General features: G+C 33.7%; 2 protein-coding genes and 1 long non-coding RNA gene across 3 annotated transcripts; 1 reads left to right on the plus strand and 2 right to left on the minus strand.

The window, feature by feature from the left end:
* Positions 1-325: 325 nt before the first annotated feature.
* LOC127701002 (CCAAT/enhancer-binding protein gamma-like) lies at positions 326-12,132 on the minus strand. The gene is made up of 2 exons (XM_052204764.1): positions 12,062-12,132; positions 326-1,047 (listed from the first exon to the last, which is right to left on the minus strand). Exons 1-2 carry the CDS (start codon positions 12,115-12,117, stop codon positions 624-626), a joined length of 480 nt encoding a protein of 159 aa, XP_052060724.1. The 5' UTR covers positions 12,118-12,132; the 3' UTR covers positions 326-623.
* Positions 5,901-10,407, minus strand: LOC127701004 (uncharacterized). Its single transcript, XR_007981791.1, has 3 exons — positions 8,673-10,407; positions 6,941-8,515; positions 5,901-6,201 (listed from the first exon to the last, which is right to left on the minus strand). It is a non-coding gene; the product is annotated as an uncharacterized LOC127701004 (long non-coding RNA).
* Positions 12,133-13,194: 1,062 nt separating the features above from the next.
* Positions 13,195-14,595, plus strand: LOC127700999 (CCAAT/enhancer-binding protein-like). Its single transcript, XM_052204761.1, has one exon. The coding sequence runs from the start codon at positions 13,217-13,219 to the stop codon at positions 14,195-14,197; it is 981 nt and encodes a 326-aa protein (XP_052060721.1). The 5' UTR covers positions 13,195-13,216; the 3' UTR covers positions 14,198-14,595.
* The last annotated feature ends 11,811 nt before the right edge of the window (positions 14,596-26,406 follow it).

The following is a 26,406-nucleotide window of genomic DNA, read 5'->3' on the forward strand; positions in this document are numbered from 1 at the left end:
TTAACTGTTAGTACCATAACCCCCAAAATCAATCCCCACCTTCCTTTTGTGGTATTGAACCTTATGGTAAAATTTCATTGAGATCCATTCACTTAAACTAAAGTTAGAGTGCGAAAACTAATGTGTATTCGGACGACGACGCCGGACGACGACGACGACGACGCCAACGTCATACCAATATACGACCACAAAAATTTTTTTGCGGTCGTATAAAAAGCACTTTTATATGACTAGAATCATAACTAAAAGATAAATATTTCAAATTGCTCATGAGAAAATAGTGCTGTATATACTTGAATACTTTCAGAAAATTAAAAAAAAACACTTTGGCAACTCGACTTATTTTCATTATACATAACAAAGTAGATAAATTAACAGTACAAACAGTAGTATCTTACAACATTAAATACATGTTATACATAGTATATATATTTTGCTTACTTTAAATTAAAATAAACTTAATATCCTTGATAAAAAAATAATAAAAAAACTTTAGACATAAAAACTGAAATCATTAACCAACAATGTTATATAATCAAGTCTAAAACATCTAATCACTGGTATCAATCAGTCATTTACAAAATAATGATCATGATTTATGTGTGTATTCATGATGGTAACTGTCAAACAGAAAATGTTGAATATTCGTGATCTTTGACCCCAGAATTTGTAGGTTCATCTTTGATCCCAGATGTTGATGCTGCATTCCCAGAGCACTCGTTTTGTGAAACTGATCCAGCATGAGCCAAGAATAAGTCCTTTAACACACCCAGCTCTTTTGATAGAATTGTAACTTTTTGTTCCAATGTCTCATTTTCCTTTCTAAGTTTATCAACCTGATCCATTGTTTCCTTTGCTTTCTGTCGACTCTTTTCTCTGCTTTTTTTGACAGCCATGTTATTTCTCACCCTTCTCATAACATATTCATCACTTCCTTTTTCTAATTTTTTTCGTTTGTATTTTGGTGAGGTATCATCCATGCTACTTCCATCTTCATCACTGGTTGTAAACTGTCTTTTCGAGGGATGTTCCATCTTGCTTCTTTGTCTGTGCGAAAAAAATAAATAAATTTTAATCAAGTGAAAGAACCTGACCAGAATCCCAAAAACTTACTTAAAAAAATATGCAAAAAAATTAATTTAGAATAAAAATTCAGGGAGTCCAAACTCACCAAAGTTTACTTTTCTTAATCTTCAGTGACCTGTTTACAAACACAATAATTAACATACAAAGAACAAGGTACACTTTAGGGCTTCTTTGGCCCTAATAACTCACCAAAAATAAAACATTGCCTCATGTCATTACTAATAACATTGTTTTAACAATAGAAGATAAAATGCTTCGCCACGCAGCCTGATACGACCGATTTGGATTGTGATCAAATTTTTGACATAATATAGGTTTTTGCCACAAAATAAATGTGTGGTCAAAGATCTTAAAAATTTGAAATGGGACATTTAATTTACCTATTATGGTCTATCTGATATCCAAAATCTGTCATCATGGTTAGATTCAGCATATAAAAAACACCAAAATTGAATTTTTTAATTGAAATCAAACAAAGTTTAATTTTGGACCCTTCAAACCTTGATATGGACTAATTTGAAAACAGGGCCCAAAATAAAAAATCTAAATGCACAATAAGATTCAGCATATCATAGAGCCGCAATAATTAAATTTTTGATGAAATCAAACAAAGTTTAATAATGGACCCTTTGGACCTCAATGTTGACCAATTTAATAAAATGCTTCGCTGGGGCGCAGCTTGATACGACCGCAGAGGTCGAATCCTGAACAGTTGGGGCAAATATGGACACAACATTCAAGCTTGATACAGCTCTGAATTTGGATTGTTATTAAATATTTGACACAGCATAGGTTTCTGACACAGAAAGAATGTGGTCTAAGAACTTGAATTTTTTTAATTTACCTATTATGGTCCCATGTCCAAAATCAAAATACATGGTTAGATTCAGCATATCAAAGAACCCCATATATTCATTTTTTGTTAAAATCAAACAAAGTTTAATTTTGGACCCCAACTTGGACAAACTTGAAAACTGGGCCCATAATCAAAAATCTATACACATGTTTAGATTCAGCATATCAAAGAACCCCAAGAATTCAATTTTTTCTTAAATCAAACTAAGTTTAATTTTGGACCCTTTGGACCTTAATGTAGACCAATTTAAAAAAAGGGACTTAAAATTAAAAATCTAAATACACGGTCAGATTTGGAATATCAAAGAACCCCAATAATTCAATTTTTGATGAAATCAAACAAAGTTTAATTTTGGACCCTTTTGACCTCAATATGAACCAATTTGATAGCAGGGCCCACAAAAAAAAAATCTAAATTCATGGTTAGATTCAGCATATCAAAGAACCCCATATATTCAATTTTTGTTGAAATCAAAAAAAGTTTAATTTTGGACCCCAACTTGGACCAACTTGAAAACTGGGCCCATAATCAAAAATCTAAACACATGTTTAGATTCAGCATATCAAAGAACCCCAAGAATTCAATTTTTGTTATAATCAAACTTAGTTTAATTTTGGACCCTTTGGACCTCAATGAAGACCAATTTAAAAAACAGGACCCAAATTAAAAATCTAAAAACACGGTTAGATTTGGCATATCAAAGAACCCCAATAATTCAATTTTTGATGAAATCAAACAAAGTTTAATTTTGGACCCTTTTGACCTCAATATGAACCAATTTGAAAGCGGGGCCTACAAATAGAAAATCTAAATACATGGTTAGATTCAGCATATCAAAGAACCTCATATATTCAATTTTTGTTGAAATCAAACAAAGTTTAATTTTGGACCCCAATTTGGACCAACTTGAAAACTGGGCCCATAATCAAAAATCTAAATACATGTTTAGATTCAGCATATCAAAGAACCCCATATATTCAATTTTTGTTGAAATCAAACAAAGTTTAAATACTGGACCCTATCTTGGACCAACTTGAAAACTGGGCCCATAATCAAAAATCTAAACATATGTTTAGATTCAGCATATCAAAGAACCCCAAGAATTCAATTTTTGTTAAAATCAAACTAAGTTTAATTTTTGACCCTTTGGACCTTAATGTAGACCAATTTAAAAAACAGGACCCAAAATTAAAAATCTAAATACACGGTTAGATTTGGAATTTCAAAGAACCCCAATAATTCAATTTTTGATGAAATCAAACAAAGTTTAATTTTGGACCCTTTTGACCTCAATATGAACCAATTTGATAACGGGGTCCACAAATAAAAAATCTAAATACATGGTTAGATTCAGCATATCAAAGAACCCCATATATTCAATTTTTGTTGAAATCAAACAAAGTTTAATTTTGGACCCCAATTTGGACCAACTTGAAAACTGGGCCAAAAATCAAAAATCTAAATACATGTTTAGATTCAGCATATCAAAGAACCTCATATATTCAATTTTTGCTAAAATCAAACAAAGTTTAATTTTGGACCCTTTGGACCTTAATGTAGACCAATTTGAAAACTGGACCCAAAATTAAAAATCTAATTACACTGTTAGATTCGGCATAACAAATAAATAAATGTGATCAAAGATTTTACAAATCTAATGCGCCATACTGTGCAATTAAAGACTTCTTGAAATTTTTCAATATTTGAAATTTGAAAAAAAAATAATTTTTGAAGAATAATTCTTTTTAATTTCTGAAATCTGAAATGAGAAAAAATTGACCCCCCACAATTTCTTTTTATCCCCCCCCCCCCCTTTTTTTCCCCAAAAAAATTCTTTCCCTCAAGATATGGTCATAATCTCAATTCAAATTTCCAATGGAGTTGGCAACCATAATTACCCATTTAAATTTACCATAGTGCTAACTTAATCTATTTTATAATAGAATTAATAAAATGCTTCGCTGGGGCGCAGCTTGATACGACCGCAGAGGTCGAACCCTGAACAGTTGGGGCAAGTATGGACACAACATTCAAGCTTGATACAGCTCTGAATTTGGATTGTTATTAAATATTTGACACAGCATAGGTTTCTGACACAGAAAGAATGTGGTCTAAGAACTTGAATTTTTTTAATTTACCTATTATGGTCCAATGTCCAAAATCAAAATACATGGTTAGATTCAGCATATCAAAGAACCCCATATATTCAATTTTTGTTAAAATCAAACAAAAAAAGTTTAATTTTGGACCCTAACTTGGACAAACTTGAAAACTGGGCCCATAATCAAAAATCTAAACACATGTTTAGATTCAGCATATCGAAGAACCCCAAGAATTCAATTTTTGTTAAAATCAAACTAAGTTTAATTTTGGACCCTTTGGACCTTAATGTAGACCAATTTAAAAAACGGGACTTAAAATTAAAAATCTAAATACACGGTTAGATTTGGAATATCAAAGAACCCCAATAATTCAATTTTAGATGAAATCAAACAAAGTTTAATTTTGGACCCTTTTGACCTCAATATGAACCAATTTGATAGCGGGGCCCACAAATAAAAAATCAAAATTCATGGTTAGATTCAGCATATCAAAGAACCCCATATATTCAATTTTTGTTGAAATCAAAAAAAGTTTAATTTTGGACCCCAACTTGGACAAACTTGAAAACTGGGCCCATAATCAAAAATCTAAACACATGTTTAGATTCAGCATATCAAAGAACCCCAAGAATTCAATTTTTGCTAAAATCAAACTAAGTTTAATTTTGGACCCTTTGGACCTTAATGTAGACCAATTTAAAAAACGGGACCTAAAATTAAAAATCTAAATACACGGTTAGATTTGGAATATCAAAGAACCCCAATAATTCAATTTTTGATGAAATCAAACAAAGTTTAATTTTGGACCCTTTTGACCTCAATGTGAACCAATTTGATAGGGGGGCCCACAATTAAAAAAAATCTAAATACATGGTTAGATTCAGCATATCAAAGAACCTCATATATTCAATTTTTGTGGAAATCAAACAAAGTTTAATTTTGGACCCCAATTTGGACCAACTTGAAAACTGGGCCCATAATCAAAAATCTAAATACATGTTTAGATTCAGCATATCAAAGAACCCCATATATTCAATTTTTGTTGAAATCAAACAAAGTTTAAATACTGGACCCTATCTTGGACCAACTTGAAAACTGGGCCCATAATCAAAAATCTAAACACATGTTTAGATTCAGCATATCAAAGAACCCCAAGAATTCAATTTTTGTTAAAATCAAACTAAGCTTAATTTTGGACCCTTTGGACCTTAATGTAGACCAAATTAAAAAACAGGACCCAAAATTAAAAATCTAAATACACGGTTAGATTTGGAATATCAAAGAACCCCAATAATTCAATTTTAGATGAAATCAAACAAAGTTTAAATTTGGACCCTTTTAACCTCAATATGAACCAATTTGATAACGGGGTCCACAAATAAAAAATTTAAATACATGGTTAGATTCAGCATATCAAAGAACCCCATATATTTAATTTTTGTTGAAATCGAACAAAGTTTAATTTTGGACCCCAATTTGGACTAACTTGAAAACTGGGCCAATCTAAATACATGTTTAGATTCAGCATATCAAAGAACCTCATATATTCAATTTTTGCTAAAATCAAACAAAGTTTAATTTTGGACCCTTTGGACCTTAATGTAGACCAATTTGAAAACTGGACCCAAAATTAAAAATCTAAATACACTGTTAGATTCGGCATAACAAATAAATAAATGTGATCAAAGATTTTACAAATCTAATGCGCCATACTGTGCAATTAAAGATTACTTCTTGAAATTTTTCAATATTTGAAATTTGAAAAAAAAATAATATTTGAAGAATATTTGTTTTTAATTTCTGAAATCTGAAATGAGAAAAAAATGACCCCCCACAATTTCTTTTTATCCCCCCCCCCCCACCTTTTTTCCCCCAAAAAATTCTTTCCCTCAAGATATAGTCATAATCTCAATTCAAATTTCCAATGGAGTTGGCAACCATAATTACCCATTTAAATTTACCATAGTGCTAACTTAATCTATTTTATAATAGAATTAAAAATATAGTGTCAAATCTTTCATATGGATTTTTTTGTAAAAAAAAAAGATGCAACATTTGCAGATATTTTTACTGGTCTTCCTTTATAAATATGCATTTCTTTAAACATAATTTAAAAGCAGTGTAAGGGAAGTAACTAAAACGTTGTATTTGGATTACCTCCCTTACGCTGTTTTAAATTATCTTTATTGTTCATTAACCATTACTTTATACATAATTTAAAAGCAGTATAAGGGAGATAATTTCAATGATGTATTTGATTTATCTCCCTTACACTGCTTTAAATTATGTTTTGTACTAAAGTATTTGTCCATTAACCAGGACAACCTTGTTTTTCCCCCTTTTTTGCCCCTAATTCCTAAACGGTTTGAGCCATAACCCCCCAAAGCAAATCCTTACCATCCCTTTGTGGTATGGAAACTTGTAGTATAATTTCAGAGAGATCCATACACCGTTGCACAGTTATTGTCTGGAAACTAGAAAATGCTTATTTTTGGCCCCTAATTCCTTAACTGTTGGTACCATAACCCCCAAAATCAATCCCAACCTTCCTTTTGTGGTATTTAACCTTATGGTCAAATTTCAAAAAGATCCATTCACTTAAACTAAAGTTAGAGTGCGAAAACCAATGTGTATTCGGACGACGACACAGGACGACGACGACGACGCCGGACGACGACGACGACGACGCCAACGTCATACCAATATACGACCACAAAATTTTTTTGCGGTCGTATAAAAATATAGTGTCAAATCTTTCATATGGATTTTTTTGTAAAAAAAAAAGATGCAACATTTGCAGATATTTTAACTGGTCTTCCTTTATAAATATGCATTTCTTTAAACATAATTTAAAAGCAGTGTAAGGGAAGTAACCAAAACGTTGTATTTGGATTACCTCCCTTACACTGTTTTAAATTATCTTTATTGTTCATTAACCATTACTTTATACATAATTTAAAAGCAGTGTAAGGGAGATAATTTCAATGATGTATTTGATTTATCTCCCTTACACTGCTTTAAATTATGTTTTGTACTAAAGTATTTGTCCATTAACCAGGACAACCCTGTTTTTCCCCCTTTTTTGCCCCTAATTCCTAAACGGTTTGAGCCATAACCCCCCAAAGCAAATCCTAACCATCCCTTTGTGGTATGGAAACTTATAGTATAATTTCAGAGAGATCCATACACCGTTCCACAGTTATTGTCTGGAAACTAGAAAATGCTTATTTTTGGCCCCTTGTTGGCCCCTAATTCCTTAACTGTTGGTACCATAACCCCCAAAATCAATCCCAACCTTCCATTTGTGGTATTGAACCTTCTGGTATAGAAAAATAGAGATCCATTCACTTAAACTAAAGTTATTGTTCAGAAACCAAATGTGTCTTCAAACGACGACAACATGATAACAATATACGACGCAAATTTTTTGAGGTCATATAAAAAGCATTGTAGGGGACACTGTCATTAGTGGTAGATGTAGTGTACCGGTTTGTACGACAATGTAGAAGACACTGTCATCTGATGGATGTACTGTACCAGTTTGTATGACATTGTAGTGGACACTGTCATTGGTAGTAGATGTACTGTACTGGTTTGTATGACATTGTAGTGGACACTGTCATTGGTGGTAGATGTACTGTACTGGTTTGTATGACATTGTAGTGGACACTGTCATTGGTGGCAGATGTACTGTACTGGTTTGTATTACATTGTAGAGGACACTGTCATTGGTGGTAGATGTACTGTACTGGTTTGTATGACATTGTAGTGGACAATGTCATTGGTGGTAGATGTACTGTACTAGTTTGTATGACATTTTAGTGGACACTGTCATTGGTGGTAGATGTACTGTACTGGTTTGTATTACATTGTAGAGGACACTGTCATTGGTGGTAGATGTACTGTACCAGTCTGTTTGACATTGTAGTGGACACTGTCATTGGTGGTAGATGTACTGTACCAGTTTGTATGACATTGTAGAGGACACTGTCATTGGTGGTAGATGTACTGTACTGGTTTGTATGACATTGTAGTGGACACTGTCATTGGTTGTAGATGTACTGTACCGGTTTGTATGACATTGTAGGAGACACTGTTATTGGTGGTAGATGTACTGTACTGGTTTGTATGACATTGTAGGGGACACTGTCATTGATGGTAGATGTACTGTACCAGTTTGTATGACATTGTAGGAGACACTGTCATTGGTGGTAGATGTACTGTACTGGTTTGTATGACATTGTAGAGGACACTATCATTGGTGGTAGATGTACTGTACCGGTTTGTATGACATTGTAGGAGACACTGTTATTGGTGGTAGATGTACTGTACCGGTTTGTATGACATTGTAGGGGACACTGTCATTGGTGGTAGATGTACTATACCAGTTTGTATGACATTGTAGGAGACACTGTCATTGGTGGTAGATGTACTGTACCAGTTTGTATGACATTGTAGAGGACACTGTCATCTGATGGATGTACTGTACTGGTTTGTATGACATTGTAGAGGACACTGTCATTGGTGATAGATGTACTGTACCAGTTTGTATGACATTGTAGTGGACACTGCCATTGGTGATAGATGTACTGTACCAGTCTGTTTGACATTGTAGAGGACACTGTCACTGGTGGTAGATGTACTGTACCGGTTTGTATGACATTGTAGGGGACACTGTCATTGGTGGTAGATGTACTGTACAAGTTTGTATGACTTTGTACGGGACATTGTCATTGTTGGTAGATGTACTGTACCAGTTTGTATGACATTGTAGAGGACACTGTCATTGGTGGTAGATGTATTGTACCAGTTTGTATGACATTGTAGGGTACACTGTCATTGGTGGTAGATGTACTGTACCAGTTTGTATGACATTGTAGAGGACACTGTCATTGGTGGTAGATGTATTGTACCAGTTTGTATGACATTGTAGTGGACAATGTCATTGGTAGTAGATGTACTGTACCAGTTTGTATGACAGTGTAGTGGACAATGTCATTGGTGGTAGATGTACTGGACCGGTTTGTATGACATTGTAGTGGACAATGTCATTGGTGGTAGATGTACTGTACCGGTTTGTATGAGATTGTAGTGGACAATGTCATTGGTGGTAGATGTACTGTACCGGTTTGTATGAAATTGTAGAGGACACTATCATTGGTGGTAGATGTACTGTACCGGTTTGTTTGACATTGTAGAGGACACTGTCATCTGATGGATGTACTGTACTGGTTTGTATGACATTGTAGAGGACACTGTCATTGGTGATAGATGTACTGTACCAGTTTGTATGACATTGTAGAGGACACTGTCATTGGTGGTAGATGTACTGTACTGGTTTGTATGACATAGTAGAGGACACTGTCATCTGATGGATGTACTGTACTGGTTTGTATGACATTGTAGAGGACACTGTCATTGTTGGTAGATGTACTGTACCGGTTTGTATGACATTGTAGAGGACACTGTCATTGTTGGTAGATGTACTGTACCAGTTTTTATGACTTTGTAGAGGACACTGTCATTGGTGGTAGATGTACTGTACCAGTTTGTATGACATTGTAGTGGACACTGTCATTGGTGGTAGATGTACTGTACCAGTCTGTATGACATTGTAGTGGACACTGTCATTGGTGGTAGATGTACTGTACCAGTTTGTATGACATTGTTGGGGACACTGTCATTGGTGGTAAATGTACTGTACCAGTTTGTACATCTTCGCTAGCCAAGGGTTACGATCCACTTTCCTCCTCTCCACCCTTGGCGGATTGAGATAGAATTTCGGAGACACATGGTAATGATTTTCATTGGTTGCAGTTGAAACTCGCTGCATCCAATCAAAAAGTGCCTATAACATGATTACGTGTAAATGTAGAAAGTGTATGTTAACAATTGGCACGTGCTTATTGTGCAACAAGTCTTTACATCCCTAAATATACGCCTATACTTAGTGACAATTTGAATGTTTTTAATCAATTAATAGAATTTCCTGTGTATGTTTCTTGCACAAATGCATGAATGTCAACGTATATTTTCGTTACCTGCTTTACCAAGTGTGTAGAATCTAGACGCTACCTCCAAATTGAAGAGTTCAAGTGTTACCATTGGTCAAGAATGATGTATTCGGAATGGGTGTGACTTTAATCTACCGATAGATGGCGCAACATTGTTATCACAAATGTTGGCTTAATCTGCCAAGGGTGGAGAGGAGGGAAGTGGATCGTAACCCTTGGCTAGCGAAGATTCAGTTTTTATGACATTGTAGGGGACACTGTCATTGGTGGTAGATGTACTGTACCAGTTTGTATGACATTGTAGAGGACATTGTCAATTTTTTGCTTTTGTGCAGTACATTATGCTGTTGCTAATTGCACCCCCCCCCCTTTTTTTTTAACCCCACCCTTTTTCAAATGTTTTTACAAAAAAAAATTTGAAGAAATTTTCTTTTTAATTTCTGAAATTTAATGTGAAAAAAAAATTTCCCCCTCACAATTTCTTTTGAACCCCCCCCCCCCCCCCCTCCCAATTTTTATTTCATCACCCCCCTCCCCTATATCTCTAGGCAATGTAGATTAAACAAACACACAGCAATACCCACAGTAAAACTCAAATTTAATAGAAGTCAGAGTCCGGTGTCAGAATAGGTAACAAAAGAAACTAAGCAAAATGACAATGAAACATAAATTAACAGAGGACTACTACATGTAGCAGTTACTGACATGCCAGCTCCGGACCTCAATTAAACTGATGGAAAGTTTATGTCTTCATCATATGAAAATCAAACACAATCTCTCCCGTTAGGGGTTTAGTATCATACCATCATAAAGTATATGAGAAAAACATAACCCGTATCATGCCAACAACTGGTTTTAGAATAAATGTGTTTATTTCCGATGCAAAGACCCTATGAGTGAATCAATATTAATACCAAAATATGCCAGAGGTCAACCAGTTACCTACATAAATCAATTGCTTGTACTAGATGTTTTAAGTTATAAGTCAAATAAGTTTGCACTCCAACATGATGCTCAAGGTAAATAACTCAAATTAAGTCATATTGAAAACTGTGTCTTGAAACTTTACTCTTTTTACATTTTTACATTATCATCCAGTACTACATTTGAGTAGAAGTTGTCTCCCCTTCACCAAGAAGTGATGCTCAGTAATGATATTGAATGACAATAGTATTACTGTGCAACAGTCTATTTATAGAATTTTTTTTTTTTTATTTCCTAAATTGTTTATTTACTTATGAATGATTATTTTTCTATAATCAGGGAACTGTAATGACTTTCTAGCACCATGACACATGAATATTCTAATAGAACAAGCATTCTGAGAGTATTGCAAGGCAATACATAGTCCCCTACCGGGTAAAAATTCATTATACTGGAACAAAATGCTAACTTGTTCTATAACTTGTCACGGTGTAAACAAAAAGAAAATATCAAGTCAATATCTACAAGCATGACTAAAAACAGTGTGGAAAACTGAATATATGTGTGAATTTTTTCAAGTCCAAGGAACATAACTCTGCACAAAATTATCAGACCGAAACAAAAATTTGAACTTGATCTGTAACTTGTCATGATAAAACTATTTACCAATTGTCAATCAATATCTTCAAGCATGATGAAAAAAAGTGTGGAAAACCTAAAAAATTTTAACAGTGGTGATCTAGGAATAGTATATTAACGGGATTAGAAACTTTGAAGGTTTTTCTTATGAAGTCACCATATTTCTCTTGTGGTGAGATTTTATGAGATTTGCGAGGATTTGGAGAGAATGTTGTCAACGCCTGTGAAATTTACAAAATAATTCTAAACAATCATCAATGAAGTTTTATTGGTACGATTTACTAGAATCCAAATATAATTTGTCATTTTAAATTATACAAGCATAGATACATGTATAATAACCATATATATATATATATTTTATCTATTGCCCACCAAAACCATCATTTTTTATACCCCATTGTGTGTTGGCACACTTCTGTAACAAAATATATGCTTACAGGAAATGACAAAAACGAAGCACATAAATATTTATGTCACTGTCACACATACTCATCAGTATGTTGATAGAGTGCTGAATTATAAAGACCTTGTATTCACTCTTATCTTGCCTCATCTTTTGATCCCTTAAACAGTAAAAATCCTAATTGTTTGGTAGTTGTTTAACACCCAGTGGCAAATATTCATCTAAATAAACGGAAGAATTACACGTATTCAGATAACTGTATACATACTTCAACTATAAAATGTTTACAAACATATTGCTGGTACTATTTTTCCAGTGTTGTTGGTTTATGTGATTGCGAAATCACTTCAAAACCAAAACAAGCCTGGACATACTTTCAGTAGGCTGGTTTCGAACCGAAATTTATCGCAACAGTCCATAAATTTGTCGATGACACCAAGAAGATTAAACGAATAATTCTTACCTAGGCCAGATTATGGCAAAACGTGAAAAATTAAGCAGCTGTAATAGAAAATTCTTTGAACTCGCTAGGTTTAGGTCTGATGCAATACTGCGATTGGCCAATCAACAAGGAAATACCTTGGGAAAAGATAGACCCGCATATACGAAATTTCTATCAAATGATTAGTCTTTTGACAAGAAAATATCTTGAATTAAGTCTTTTGTCTTTTACAATATCAATAAATATATATAAGACCTTATACATTCAAATGTAATAGTAAAATGAAATAACTATGGTTCCTGATTGATGTTAAGAGTTATTGCGCAATACATCTATGAACCGCACTGAATGGGGTTTCCCAAAAGCATATTTTTTTTCTCGAACGAGTTTTGACTAGAGTCTTGACGTATTCCAAATGTACCTGGTGCAGTTCGTAATATCTTAAAATACTGACCAATCAAAGACATATTATACATCATAGGTTATTTATAGAATTCATGGCAGCCAAGAAAATATAATCCTTGGAAAACTAGATTTACTTATTTCTATAACACTTTTGCACATAAATTTGGAAGTATATTCCACTTTAATATATATATATATTGCAGCGAAATTTGTGATACTTTTTGTAAACGACGCTTATTTAAAATTGTAAACGACTTCATTCACAAAATTTTCAGGCGTATGAATATAGAAATTTCCTCTATATAAGCATGAGTTTCCGAATGAAAGTTATCTTACTAGGGTATGTCTGAATATCACAGTGCTTCTGAAGTAACAGCAACACGCAATTTTGATTTGCGTTCAGTGACTCCTGTGACCTCAGGGTCACTAAAATTTTCAACTACAGCAGATCCAAATAAGACGGATTTTACCAATTTTTTCTTAGAGAATAAAGAATGGCTCAAAGAAAATTCGACATTGCCGAACACGTTCCTGTACGACTCCGGTGTTGAAATCGTCACAGAAAGTGACCTCAAAGTTCCATTCGACCTGGATCCATCTTTTGAAGCATCAGTTGACATTCAAGAACTTTTAAAAGGAGCAGACGTGAATGAAGAAGAATTTGAAAATCTTGCATCAGCACTGGTGAGCAAAGAGGATACTACATTATTGGATTTGGTCCAACAGGCCAACGGAAGGTCAGCTATTGATACGGTAACTTCAAATACTTTTACCAACATTGTTTCAAGTGGTAGTTTGTATAATAACATTGACTTTATGACCAACGACGAGAACGTTAATACAGGGAACGGGGTGATGTTCATAGATCAATTAGTTGACACAGTTAACACAAACGATCTCTTGGATTCCAGCCAAGATAATAGCCGAGATTCAGCATTCTCGGATCAGATTGAGAGTGTGTCATCCTCCGTTGCATCACCACAAGAGTTCTTAGTAGTTCGTCCATTCAGAAATAAGCCAGGGCGTAAACCATCCGGTAACGGACCGATCCGCCCAAGGAAACGTCAGCCTGTTAAGGATACGGCAGAATATTTCGAAAAGCGAGAACGCAATAACGTGGCTGTCAGAAAAAGCAGAGATAAAGCAAAACTTAAACAAGTTGAAACTGAACAAAGAGTGCAACAGTTGGCGGACGAAAACGAAAACTTGAACAAGAAATTAGACTTGTTGACAAAGGAGCTGAACGTGCTGAAGAGTTTGTTTATAAATGTTGGTTCCACTTTACCGAAAGAACTTGAAAAAATGCTCGCTAAGTGTTCATGACGAACGCTCAAACTTTAGACTTTTGTTAGTTCACAGTTGTTGTATTTCATCATCATCACATATTTCTCATTTAACATTAATAGATAAGAAGGATTGTATATCAAATGACTGCAGAAAATGTACTTCTAAACATTGTACAAATATTGGAGAAAGTGACAATATAAACTTAGTGAGACCAAATTTGACTAGTGAGAAATTCTGCATAATAACTCATTTCTATGGATGTGATTCATACAAACTTTTTCATGAACAGAGATATTTAATTTACAAAGATCATTGTAGTTGTGTTTTTTCTAACTTTTGTAGTGATAAAAAGGTTTTGTCCCCGCTGCATATGTATAAAGTATGGGGCAAGACTTATGTAGTATGTATCTATAATATAAATAATTTAAAAGTCATATAGAGTTTATTTACATTTTCTACCTTGTGAACAGGTTTTTTACATGGATTAAAATTTTCTACAAAGTTAAATCAGAAAGGTTTTGAATTGAAAATTAGCTTATCAATAGCAAAAATGAAGAAATTATTGATTGTATTTGAAATATTTACTTTTGTCCTGAATTGTCATTGTGCAAGTGTTTGTTTTGTCCACAAACTAAAAATTTCAGTGCAATTTGGTATTGGAAAATGATAAATTATGTGACCTATACACACACTTAAAAGTTCTTCCTTACTGGAATTTTAATATATTGGTTCTGTTAACAGGTTTTCGTATTTGGTATTTATAATTACCAAGATTTTGGTAATGTTGAATGTTACCAGTCTTTATGCAAGTACATGTACCTTTAGAATTCTTGTTAAAGAATAAGCCCTAAACACCATGTACATGTATGCATAGCCACTGATTTTACAAGGGATGGTATACGAGGTAGACCAATAACATTTCTGAACTCTTGAGATCACTGTCTTGTAAGCTTGGAAAACATACCAACAAATGAAATATAATGGGGGAAGTACTTTAACTATGAAAATTGAAAGGTATTTGTTATGAAAATGTAGATAGATCAACCTTTAAAACATGGATAAAATGAGATGTGGGGTGTACGTCAATGAGACGACAACCCAACAATACATTTAACTAAGATATCCACAGCTCAAACTATATTGTATAATATAATCCAACAATACATGTACATATAACATAGCTCAAACCTTGTATAATATAATCTAACAATTAAACGACAATATATCAAACTCTAAATCATTACAAGTCTAAAAAAAAGTTGTAAATAAATTAAACAGAAACTGTTATACTCTGCCATCAGCACCAATTAAAAACACTTTTAAGGCATTACACAATTAACCATTGACGAGGATAATTTCTGGCTTTAGACGTTAATATGTGGCAGGGTTCAACTAGATTTATAAGATCTGACCCTCCCCCTTTTAATTTTGATTAGTGGTCTAACATAAGGTGCATTAAAGAACACAATAAAAATCAGTACAGGAAAGACTACACTCATAAATAAGATAACAAAATCACAAGAACTGCATTATACCTCATCAAACAATATTCGCAGTTGCCGAAAGGAATAAAGCTATGCATCAGCATAATTGTATAGAAACAAGTTGAGTAAAATTAATTTCTTATCCGTTTCCCAGATCTCACCAGAAAACCAGAACATATCACTGCAAACACAGACAACGTATGTGTATAGACAGTGATTCAGTAATTTGTGATAAATAAACCAGTATCAATTCATATAATAAGTATAGAATTGAAAATTGTTTGACACTGATAAAAGAAATGGGTTACCTAATCGGACACCTTGATGAAAAATAAACAAATAAACCCAGTTCGTAAGTTGATCAATAAACCTTATTATTGGGTGCATGCCATATAGGCCAAAATGCGCTATGTGTTTCGGGTAAGGGTTAACGATTTCTTCAAATCCTCTACTAGGAGTATGTGTGATGGCTCGTTACGAAGCTGAAAATTTTTCCAGTAAACAGTACAAACTTCCAACTGGTGCACCAGACTGAACAGTCCACTACTTGCTTCATTCTAACACCTATATCAAAACCTATCACCAATACATTTACTTCAACCAACTGATACTTCCACCCCAAACCAATCTTCCTTTGGTCACTCTTTGTCTACAACACTTGGGATCAGATTCTAATCATCCCGTCAATACTTTCAACATCTACCCAAAGGTTTATCAATTTACACAGCTTATATCAACATACTGCCATTGCTAACTATATATTTGTATACATTATAAACATGACCAATTTAAAGGGAGGAATTTGTTTAATCTTCATACTCCAATATCCCAAGGTCTGTCACGTATACACTGTAGTTGTGTTATATTAAAGAGAATGGGTCACAACAGTAATAGTGGTCAATGATTGGCGAATTAGTGTAAACATATATTATCATAAAGAATTCGTTATGTATAGCTACAAGAGTACATTTATACGAAATAATAAAAAACATCAATATATTTGTGATTTACACATATTGTATCCTTCAAGTGGAAACTTTTATTTGTTACATATGATTATGTATAAGTTATGTAATAGTTTGTCATGTTCTATGAACCCACAAAGAGCAGATGAGACCGGAAGCCAAACAAAAGACTGAAGATAACAAGGGACATTCATAAACCATGAGACGAAGAAAAACGGACCACCCCATGATTATTCCGAGATTGCTCTGACGTCTAACGTTTTTTTCGGGATTTGCTAAGCAATCTTGGACTACCTCATGGCCTAAAAGAAAAACGCAGAAAAAATTAATGACTATATATTTAACACCATCCACAATAAAAACCGGAGCGATCTCTAGTGCTCTTTGTTCATGTAAACAAATAGTTACCAAAACAACACGACAAGAAAAAGTATGCAACACTAATTTTCTTTCATCTTCATTTATAACCCATTTCACTGATCCAGAAAAATGAGTTCATCTAAATCAAATAAATTTTAATCATCTTCTTTTGTGGTGATTCGGGTCTTATTGTGAACACCAAGAAAACTAAGTTTATGATATAGATCTCTGATAGACAAATATAGGTCGTTTTTTTTCGCAACCATTAGAGTCTGCTACTGAATGTAAATACTTAGGTATTGTCTTCAACAATAGAGGTAAATAATTATATATAGCAGCTGAAAATCTTGCTGATTAACTACGCAGGCATGTTTTGCCTTTAAATCAAAATCACCATATCCTATAACTGTATTGCAGTGGAAAAATGGATACTGCCTTGTGGATTTGAGTGGAATTTTGATATCAGATTTTAATATAAACCTAGACACAGCAGATAAACTTCCACTTCAAAAGGATCAGAATTGTATAAAAAAAAATATTCCTGGTATCCATGATAAGGCTTCCAGTCTAGCTTTACGTACAAAACTTGAGCTTTATACATTATAATATTCCTGGTGTCCATGATAAGGCTTCCAGTCTAGCTTTACGTACAAAATTGAGCTTTATACATTATATAATTCCTAGTGTCCATGATAAAGCTTCCAGTCTAGCTTTATGTACAAAACTTGAGCTTTATACATTATAATATTCCTGGTGTTCATGATAAAGCTTCCAGTCTATATAGCGTTACGTACAAAACTTGAGCTTTATACATCATATTTCATATCATATACTGTACATTAATGTTTAAATATTATGCTAAATTAACTGACAGTGAAGTTAGGAACAACAAACATTTGATTTATTAAGATCTGCATTCATAAAATATATAATTTGTTATTACAGAGGAGCTCTTGCTGGCATTAATCATGTATATAAACTAAAAAAAAGTACTAAATTTGGATTCACTTAAAAAAAAAGTATCGTGTACTCTGTTTCAGGATTCACAAAAAAAACTTTTATAAATAGAAAATATCAAATTAATTCTAATAACACAGGTTAAACTCAGAATTTATACTAGAATTTCCTCACCGTTGGACGTATGCTTAATTGAGCTTTGATATACCAAAAAAGGATGATCACGTCTCTTAAAAGTTAGAATTGGTGCATATTCACTTGCCAATGAAACAGGAAGATACAGTAAACCAAAGACTTTATTTAGCAACTGAAGGATTCTGCAAATTTGGCGGAGACAAAGTAGAAGATGAATTTCAGTTCGTTTTATATTACCCCTATATACAAACCTTGCTTTTTATTATGTTTTATTTACATTATTCATTTTGTCGTGTTGTTATATATATTTATACGCATTGTCATATAATATTATGTGTGCTTTATCCAATAAAATATTTAATTTATAACAATGTCCAAAATATGCCAGTTTAGAGCACACACCGCTAGCATAATATTCTTGGACCTGCACAACCGCGGCCACCAATCTGTGTTCGTTAAAAATATTGAAAGATAGGTATAGCTTTTCATTTGGGAATTCACAAAGCGATGTTGTTCTTATAATATCTTATATATTCACAGACAATCCTTATATTACACAGAAAAATGATACATCAATAAAAAATACACGAGATGCACACTTAAAGCCGATAAGGGTTTGTCTTGTTATTATCATCCGGCATACCAACCTTGTTTCATTCGATTATTAATTTCCGTTGTTGACATCATGTAATTGAAAGGAAAATAACAGCTCCGACACTACAGCCCATAATAATATGGTTTGGGATTTGCTCATTGTTGAATGCCGTATGGCGGTGACTGTGACCAGCAGTTTGTTGGTGTCCTTTGACTCAAAGAGTCTGCTTAGTTCTCATATACCACAATATCTCCTTATTTTTTTCTTAAATCATTTCAAAAACCTATTCGATAAACCATTCATGAAGTATAAATCATACCTTGACTAAAAAAATGTTGTAAATATGTAATCCAATTAATTTTTTAAAATAAATAGGTAGTAAATAATTTAGATTTTTTTAAATAAGTGTGTTTTCAGTAAAAGTCGAAACTAGATGCCCATTTTGGCTGTGGAAGGTTGTTGCACAGTTGTAGCTAGATGAGTAACCCAGTTTAAAATCGTCCTATATGTTCAACTAATAATTGTGGAAAAATACACTGTTAAAGGTGCACTTTAGAAAATAAACACACGTATGGTTAACCACCGGTATGTGTGTATTGATCGATAATAATGAATGGGAAATCCCGATGACGCGGTGGGGTCTAGAACGGAGCTAAATTAATACAAATGTCATTTTTAGAGGAGAAAAAGAACATTCTAAAAAAGAAAGCGGCATATAAGTCATAGAGCACACCCTTTTTACGTTAATGGCTGAATAATATGATATCAAAGAAGCCCTATTTATATCAAACTTTATTTAAAAAAAGTGTTTCTCTGCCATCGATCATTTTGCCATTTTTCCTTGCATTTCATTTGGCTAAGTTTTAATAAACAAACATGCGGTATGGGCTGTGCCCATTGTTGAAGGCCGTACGGTGACCTATAGTTGTTAATTTCTGTGTCATTTGGTCTCTTGTGAAGAATTGTCTCATTGGCAATCATACCACATCTTCTATATGGAGTCAGTAGCGGATCCAGAGGAGGGGGGGTCCGGGGATTGAACGATCAGTGCATTTGAATGGGGACATATAGTTGGAACCCTCCCCCCTCTTTATTCTTAGTTGGGACCCCCCCCTTTTTTTAAATGGCTGGATCCGACCCTGGGAATAGCTATAGGCCACGGTGTATATAACGACCTTAGTTTAAGCGTATCTACTCCATAGATGTCTAACTCTTTCGGGTTTTTTGTTTCGTTGGGTTTCTGTCTAATTGACGTTTACCTGGTCTCACATCTCATTGTATTCATAAATTATTGAAAATTTACATATTGTTCTTATATACGTGTTTGCCAAATGATGCACGAGTAAGGAGCGACGTACCCAGAGGGTAAACTTAATTCATTGTGGTTCCTGCGGTTTCAGAATATATTGTCAAGCTCTGTACAATAATTTAATTTTCTGTCCGATGATGTAAGCGTTTTCGAGATAAAAAAAAACGAAAACAAAACAATATCTGATATCTACAATGCAAGTAAATAGATACAATTCTGAGAAATATGTACAAGAGAAAAAAGACGGAAAAACGTACAAATCTGCAAACATACTGACCATAGCAATCATCCTTGACTTTGTCATGTTTGTCTAGCAATACAATCTACCAAGATAAATGTTAGGAAAAATGAAGATGATGAGCATAAGAGGTAAAATTACCACTTGTGATTCTTTCCTTCAAAGCTCGTTATTTGTTTCTGACAGCTTTGCTGCCTGATTAACATACATTATAAAACAGACGTAGAAACCATACTCTTAGTTTAATATCAACGGCTCCAATAGCTTTGACTAAAGCTGTACTGTACATCGACAAAATTGAACAATTTATGCGACCCGTTTGCAACAAACACAAGAAGGAGATTTTCCATTGGTATCACCGACTCCTTTCCCTTGTTATATAAAGATAAGAAGATGTGGCATGATTGCCAGCGAGACAACTCTCCACAAGAGACCAAATGACACAGAAATTAACAACTATAGGTCACCGCACGGCCTTCAACAATGAGTAAAAACCATACCACATAGTCAGCCGACTCTTTTCCACTGAGTTTTCCATTGTTATCACCGACTCTTTTCCCGTTTTTTTTTATACCGGGGCTATTTATAGCTTACTATACGGTATGGGTCTTGCTCATCGTTAAAGGTTTTAGCTTGTAGATTCCTGCCAAGGTAACTTTATTATATTTATTTATTACTGATGACCTAATAGTTAACTGTCATTTTGAATTTTTGTGTTTCACGTGTTCTTTAAGTGTATATGCTCTACTTGGGCTTTTTATCTGTTAGACATTTAAAATTAGTGTTATATCTATCGACTACTCGTATAGAGCATCATTATCAATACCGCAGTGGGGGTAATCTTATACGCCGATTCAAAGTCTTGTGACTGAGTTTAGAATTACGTAGCAAGGTAAGGGTCACATACAATTTGACGTAGTAGTGTCAAGGATGCTTCTGACGTCAAATCTCAAGTTAAATTTAATTTGTGTATTGTTTGATACTTAAAATAGAATTTTCTGGACAAATATAGAAACAGAAAACTCTCGGTTGGTCTGGTTAAATGTATGATTTAAGAATATAAACAAACATTGAGTCAAAATTAGATAAAATATTAATATATATAGATAATTGTAAATCTGGTGATTAGAGTTGTTTGGTTAAACCAAAACTATCCACTCATTCTCAATTTAGGGTCGCAATTCTATGTACCGCAGTGTAAAAGACATATTCAACCACAGACTTGTACATTTCTATATATAGTCGGATAGGGGATACCGGTGCGGGGATAGAAATAATTGTTTTCCACATGTAACTCTCACAATTTAAACAAAATCCAGCTTTATGAACGTCAAAAACAGTATTTACGTTACTGTCCACGGCAAGGAATCAAATTATTAAAATCTCAGTCTCGTGTTATTTGAGTTATTTGTGCACAAAAAATTCTGCAGTTATTTGAAGAATTATCATACTTTTCAACTGATACTTGTAAAATGCATACACATAACACATTTTGAAAATCAGATTGAAACGAACTCTAAATTTCCAGTGTCACCAAGTCCAAACTATTTGAATTAATGTGTTTCTTAAACGACGTTAGCACTGCATTAAATGTAGTTATAGTAAACAAAACCTATTTGTTTTATTCCTTAGACACATTGTTTTAGCTGACAAATATCAAATATAGCAAAATTGTTCTGTTCACATTGATTTTGCATTTTTTTCCATACCAAGGATCATGGTTATAAAAACAGGGGATATTTACGTGTTGCACGACACAACAATAACACATAACTCAAATGTCAACAGCTCTTAGTTATTGGAGAGGTGGAAGTATATGTACAATTTTGACATCTGTACTGTCTTCTACATAAACAGTTAGTATTAACAACGAATTACTATCTAGCCAAAAATATTTACGTTACGGATATTTACGATACAAAATATACCTTTGGAACGGACCCAGGTACTGATCATCATTTTAGCACTTTTCAAAAACAGCGTCTATGACGTCATTGTTTAACACGTTGTTTACAAGATTTCATGGCGTTACATATCCATACATTACAGTAGAGAGATAAAAGCAAATAGAAGAGCAAGGTAACTATGACGATGTTTGATATATATTTTTTCTTACGTTTTGAAATAAACTGATGAAGTAGAAGTTTAATTGTATTCCATGCTTAGTTCTTGTCATTTTCAAATACACTTTTTGTACTGATCATTTACACAAGTTAATTGAATGGGGAAAGTATTTACGTTACGATTGGGTAACGTAAATATTTTACTAACTATAACTGAATTATAGTGAATACAATAAAAAAAAAGTTGTCTTTGTGATTTTAAAGTTGGTTTATAGATATATGATACTAGTTTCAGTGGTTAAAATTCATAGAAATGAATGTTTTTCTACTGTAGCTGCATTAAAAAGATGCGTAGTAATGCTAGAATTGTCGTGGAATTTCACCATTAATTAAGCAATCAAATCAATAAAACGTGCTAAAAATGCATCTCAACATTTATATTATGCTATATCAAGATAACAAAATGAACAAAAAACAATACATACAAGTTTACCAATTACTACAACTAATCTGCCTTTGGGTCTAATTGTAACGTAAATATCAAAATTTTATTATTGCTTAAAGGTAAATTTTTTATTACATTATTATAACATACATTATGTTTACCTAACTAGACTTCTTATTATTCCTATCTTCGTTCAAAACAAAGTGTTTGCTAATATAGTTCATATTTTGATATCACTAAATTAACATAAAACTGGAACATTATAGTTCAGTTTGATGCAACATGTACTCCTTTTTCAGGTATACATGGCTAAGTCACGAAGTCAAATCCAAAAAGAGTACAGAGACAGAAAGAAATTGAAAGAGGGAAAGAATTATTTAAAGAAAGAATCAGCCAGGGTGATTAAATACTATGTTCCAGCAGCTGAATTGCCAACTAAGGAAAGAAAAAAAAGAAACGAAAGAGCAAAAGTCCACAACCAAACACATAGACGCAAAAGAAATGCAGCAGCAATGGTTTTGAATGAATCTGTTACAGAAAGCAGTGGTTATGAAAGTATAGGTAGCCCATTGGTGGTAAAGTTGCCACTTGTTGGAAGGAGGAAAGGAGGAAAAAAGAAAAATACAAGAGCTTTAGCTAGAGCCCATGGTGCAATGAAGCGTTTGAAAGTAAAAAAGGAAAAGCTTCTGAAAAAATTAAAAGCAAAGTCCAGACAACTGAAAAGGCTCAGCACTAAGATTAATTCCGGAACTAGAAGGCCATCTGAACCTTGTACACCTAACAGCAAAACTGAATTAGAACTGAGAGAATTAAATTTGACACCCAGAAGAAAAGAGAGGGTAAAGCGAAAGTTAATGTTGAAGAATGTGGTGTTGCACGAAATTTCAGAAGCAAGAGCTTCAACTTCGTCCATGTATGAGAGACAGTCCATAGCTAGACTAGTGTCTGGAAAGTTGTCAAAGAAATACAGACTCAATCTTGCTATAAGTAAAGGAACTGGTATATGTAGAAAGACTTTGACAAACGTGTCCACAAAGCGGGTAAGACCAGACAGACGTATTTGTGCAGTCAAACAGCTTGCTTTAGATGTTGAAGATTTCATGAGCAGAGAAGATGATAGTCGCATGCAACCAGGAAAAGGGGATGCAATTAAGATTTCGAAGGGAGAAAAGAAGCAAACAATTATTCTAACAAATTATCTTGCTGATCTACATAAGAAATTTTCTGCAGAAAACCCTCAAGTGAAAATTTCGTTGGCAACCTTTTGTCGTTTACGTCCACGCCATATCTTAACAGCAAAGTTCATATCCCGAACATCCTGCCTATGTATAAAACATCAGAATATGGCCCTCAAGTATCAGACACTTAAGAAATACAACATTTTCGTAAGAGAAAATCCTGAACACTTAATAGGTCAAAGTCTTGAAATAGAGCGTTCTATGGACCAGCTGCTAGAAAATCGAGTGGCTTATCGAGTATGGAAACAAGTCGCTGTTGAAGATAAAAAGAAAATGAAGATTATAGAAAATACAGTAGAGAAGAATGAATTTATAGAGATGATGAAAGTTGAAATGAATCAGTTTGCAAGTCACGTTGACAGAGTACGGTGTCAATATAGAGAAATCAAAACACTTAAAGATAGCCTTAAAGAGAAAGAAATTTTAGTCCAAATGGACTTTGCAGAGAACTATTCGTGTGAGTCTCTTGCAGAGGTACAGAGTGCCTATTGGAACCAGACCCCAGTCACCATACACCCAGTAATTGTATATTTCCGTGGCCAATCAAAATTAGAGCACAAAAGCATCACAATAATTTCTGATGAACTTTCTCATTGTACCAGTACAGTGTGCACATTTCTTGATTCTTTAGTTCCAGTCTTGAAGGAAATCTGTCCAAATGTCGAGTTTGTCCACTACTGGACGGATAGTCCATCAAGCCAATACCGCAATAAAACCATTTTTGACCTCGTTGCAAATCATTCATCAGTTTATTGAATTCAGGCCCGTTGGAATTATTTTGAGGCTGGGCATGGCAAGGGACCTTGCGACGGTCTTGGTGGAACAATCAAAAGAATGGCTGACGAAGCAGTGAAGAGAGGAGCAGTTGTTATTCAAGATCCAAAAGAATTTTTTGATTGGTCTATAACTTGAAACATGAAAGAAGTGAAGTTTTTGTTTGTAAAAAAAGAAGATTGCAAGAAGAAGCTCGACCAACTAAATAAACTAAAGCTGAAGCCAATTAAAGGAACAATGAAGTTTCATGCTGTAGCCTATGACTTACAGACGGCCGAACTTTGCACCAGAGAAACATCATGCTACTGTGACACATGCTTGAAAGGGAAATTCTGTGAATCCTGGAATAGACAGACATATGAAGGTAACACAAATCATAACAGTCACACAGAAGAAACAGTCACACAAAACAAATTGCAAGAAAGTAATGAGATCCAAAATGAAGATTATCATGAAATAATAATAGTAGAAGTGTCAGTGGATGACTTTATTGCATGTGTTTATGAAGGTCAGTGGTACATCGGGAAAATTTTAGATATGGACGACGAAGATGTACAGGTTACCTTTCTCGAAAGAGCGAAAGCTATGTTTAGGTGGCCAACTTCACCTGACACGATATGGTGCAAAAAATCAGACGTCTTCTATAAACTTGATCATCTAGAGCCTTCCGGCAAGAGCAAACGCTTTTGGAAAATAAGCCCAGAGGACAGAACTAGAATTGAGAACAACTTTGAAGCTCATGAAATGAACACAAATAAATAAAACATATTTGTTGAATTGTTTAACATGTTTGATGCATAATCTTTGCATTTTGATATTTACATTACCAATTAAAAATTTGAAATTTTTGTCTCTTATTTGATGGTAGACAAATGTCTGAGTTGATAAATTCGTTGTACATTCATTAAAAAAACTTTCAATGTTTAAAGTCAGAATTTCGGATTAAAATTTTATAAGTTAGATTATTGATATTTACGTTACCTTTACACAGGTCTATGAAAAGTTTAAAATATCTACCATGCCAACATTTCTTTGGGAAAACCTTTTTCATATTTCATTGCAATTATTCAAAAAAAGGTATCAGCCATAAATTGTTTGCTTACAATGCATTGAACAGAGAAAAAAATAAATCAAAGAAAGTGATTTTATAGAATAAAAGGAACAGCTACAGTTTAAAAACGGACCCAGTTTTGATTTGGCTGATTCGGTCATATGAATTTCAGACCATGGTAATCAGAAGTGAATTTGAAAGTCAAAACTGTTGTTCTATTTGGACAACTCAATATTTTGAAGTATATTGATGAGCATTGGCTTTATTTAATATGTTTAAAACAGTCAGTTGCAGATCACGTAAATATTTTGTCAAAAATTGGACATTAAAGGCGCCAAAACTAAGAGCTGGTAAATTTTTTATCCATGTTTGTGAGTAGAAAAGAATAGCAGTTTTGATTAACAGGTTTATTTAGGTATAATGTATGAAAGGTTTTAATGTAATTTTGTAACCTTTATTATAATTGATTTAAGCATATGCCTTAGCCACCGTAACTTGAGAATGAGTGATCACAAGATGTCTTCTTCGTGTGGCCAAGATGGCCAAATATTGCTGTAGAGCATTCTTTTTAAATTTATGCTGTTTTTACTATATATATATAGTTCCCGTTAGGGGCGTTCTTAACCTAAAA

Source organism: Mytilus californianus, unplaced genomic scaffold, assembly GCF_021869535.1.
Source record: "Mytilus californianus isolate M0D057914Y unplaced genomic scaffold, xbMytCali1.0.p SCAF_5, whole genome shotgun sequence".
In the NCBI taxonomy this organism is placed as follows: Eukaryota; Metazoa; Mollusca; class Bivalvia; order Mytilida; family Mytilidae; genus Mytilus; species Mytilus californianus.

What these genes read in the sequence shown, in the direction of transcription:
- LOC127700999 (XM_052204761.1), top strand. Translation starts at nt 13,217, where the DNA reads ATGTCTGAATATCACAGTGCTTCTGAAGTAACAGCAACACGCAATTTT.
- LOC127701002 (XM_052204764.1), bottom strand. Translation starts at nt 12,117, where the DNA reads ATGAGTATGTGTGACAGTGACATAAATATTTATGTGCTTCGTTTTTGT. An exon ending in CTTCGTTTTTGTCATTTCCT is followed by an intron (nt 1,048 to 12,061) that starts GTAAGCATATAT and finishes TTTTTCGCACAG; the next exon opens with ACAAAGAAGCAAGATGGAAC.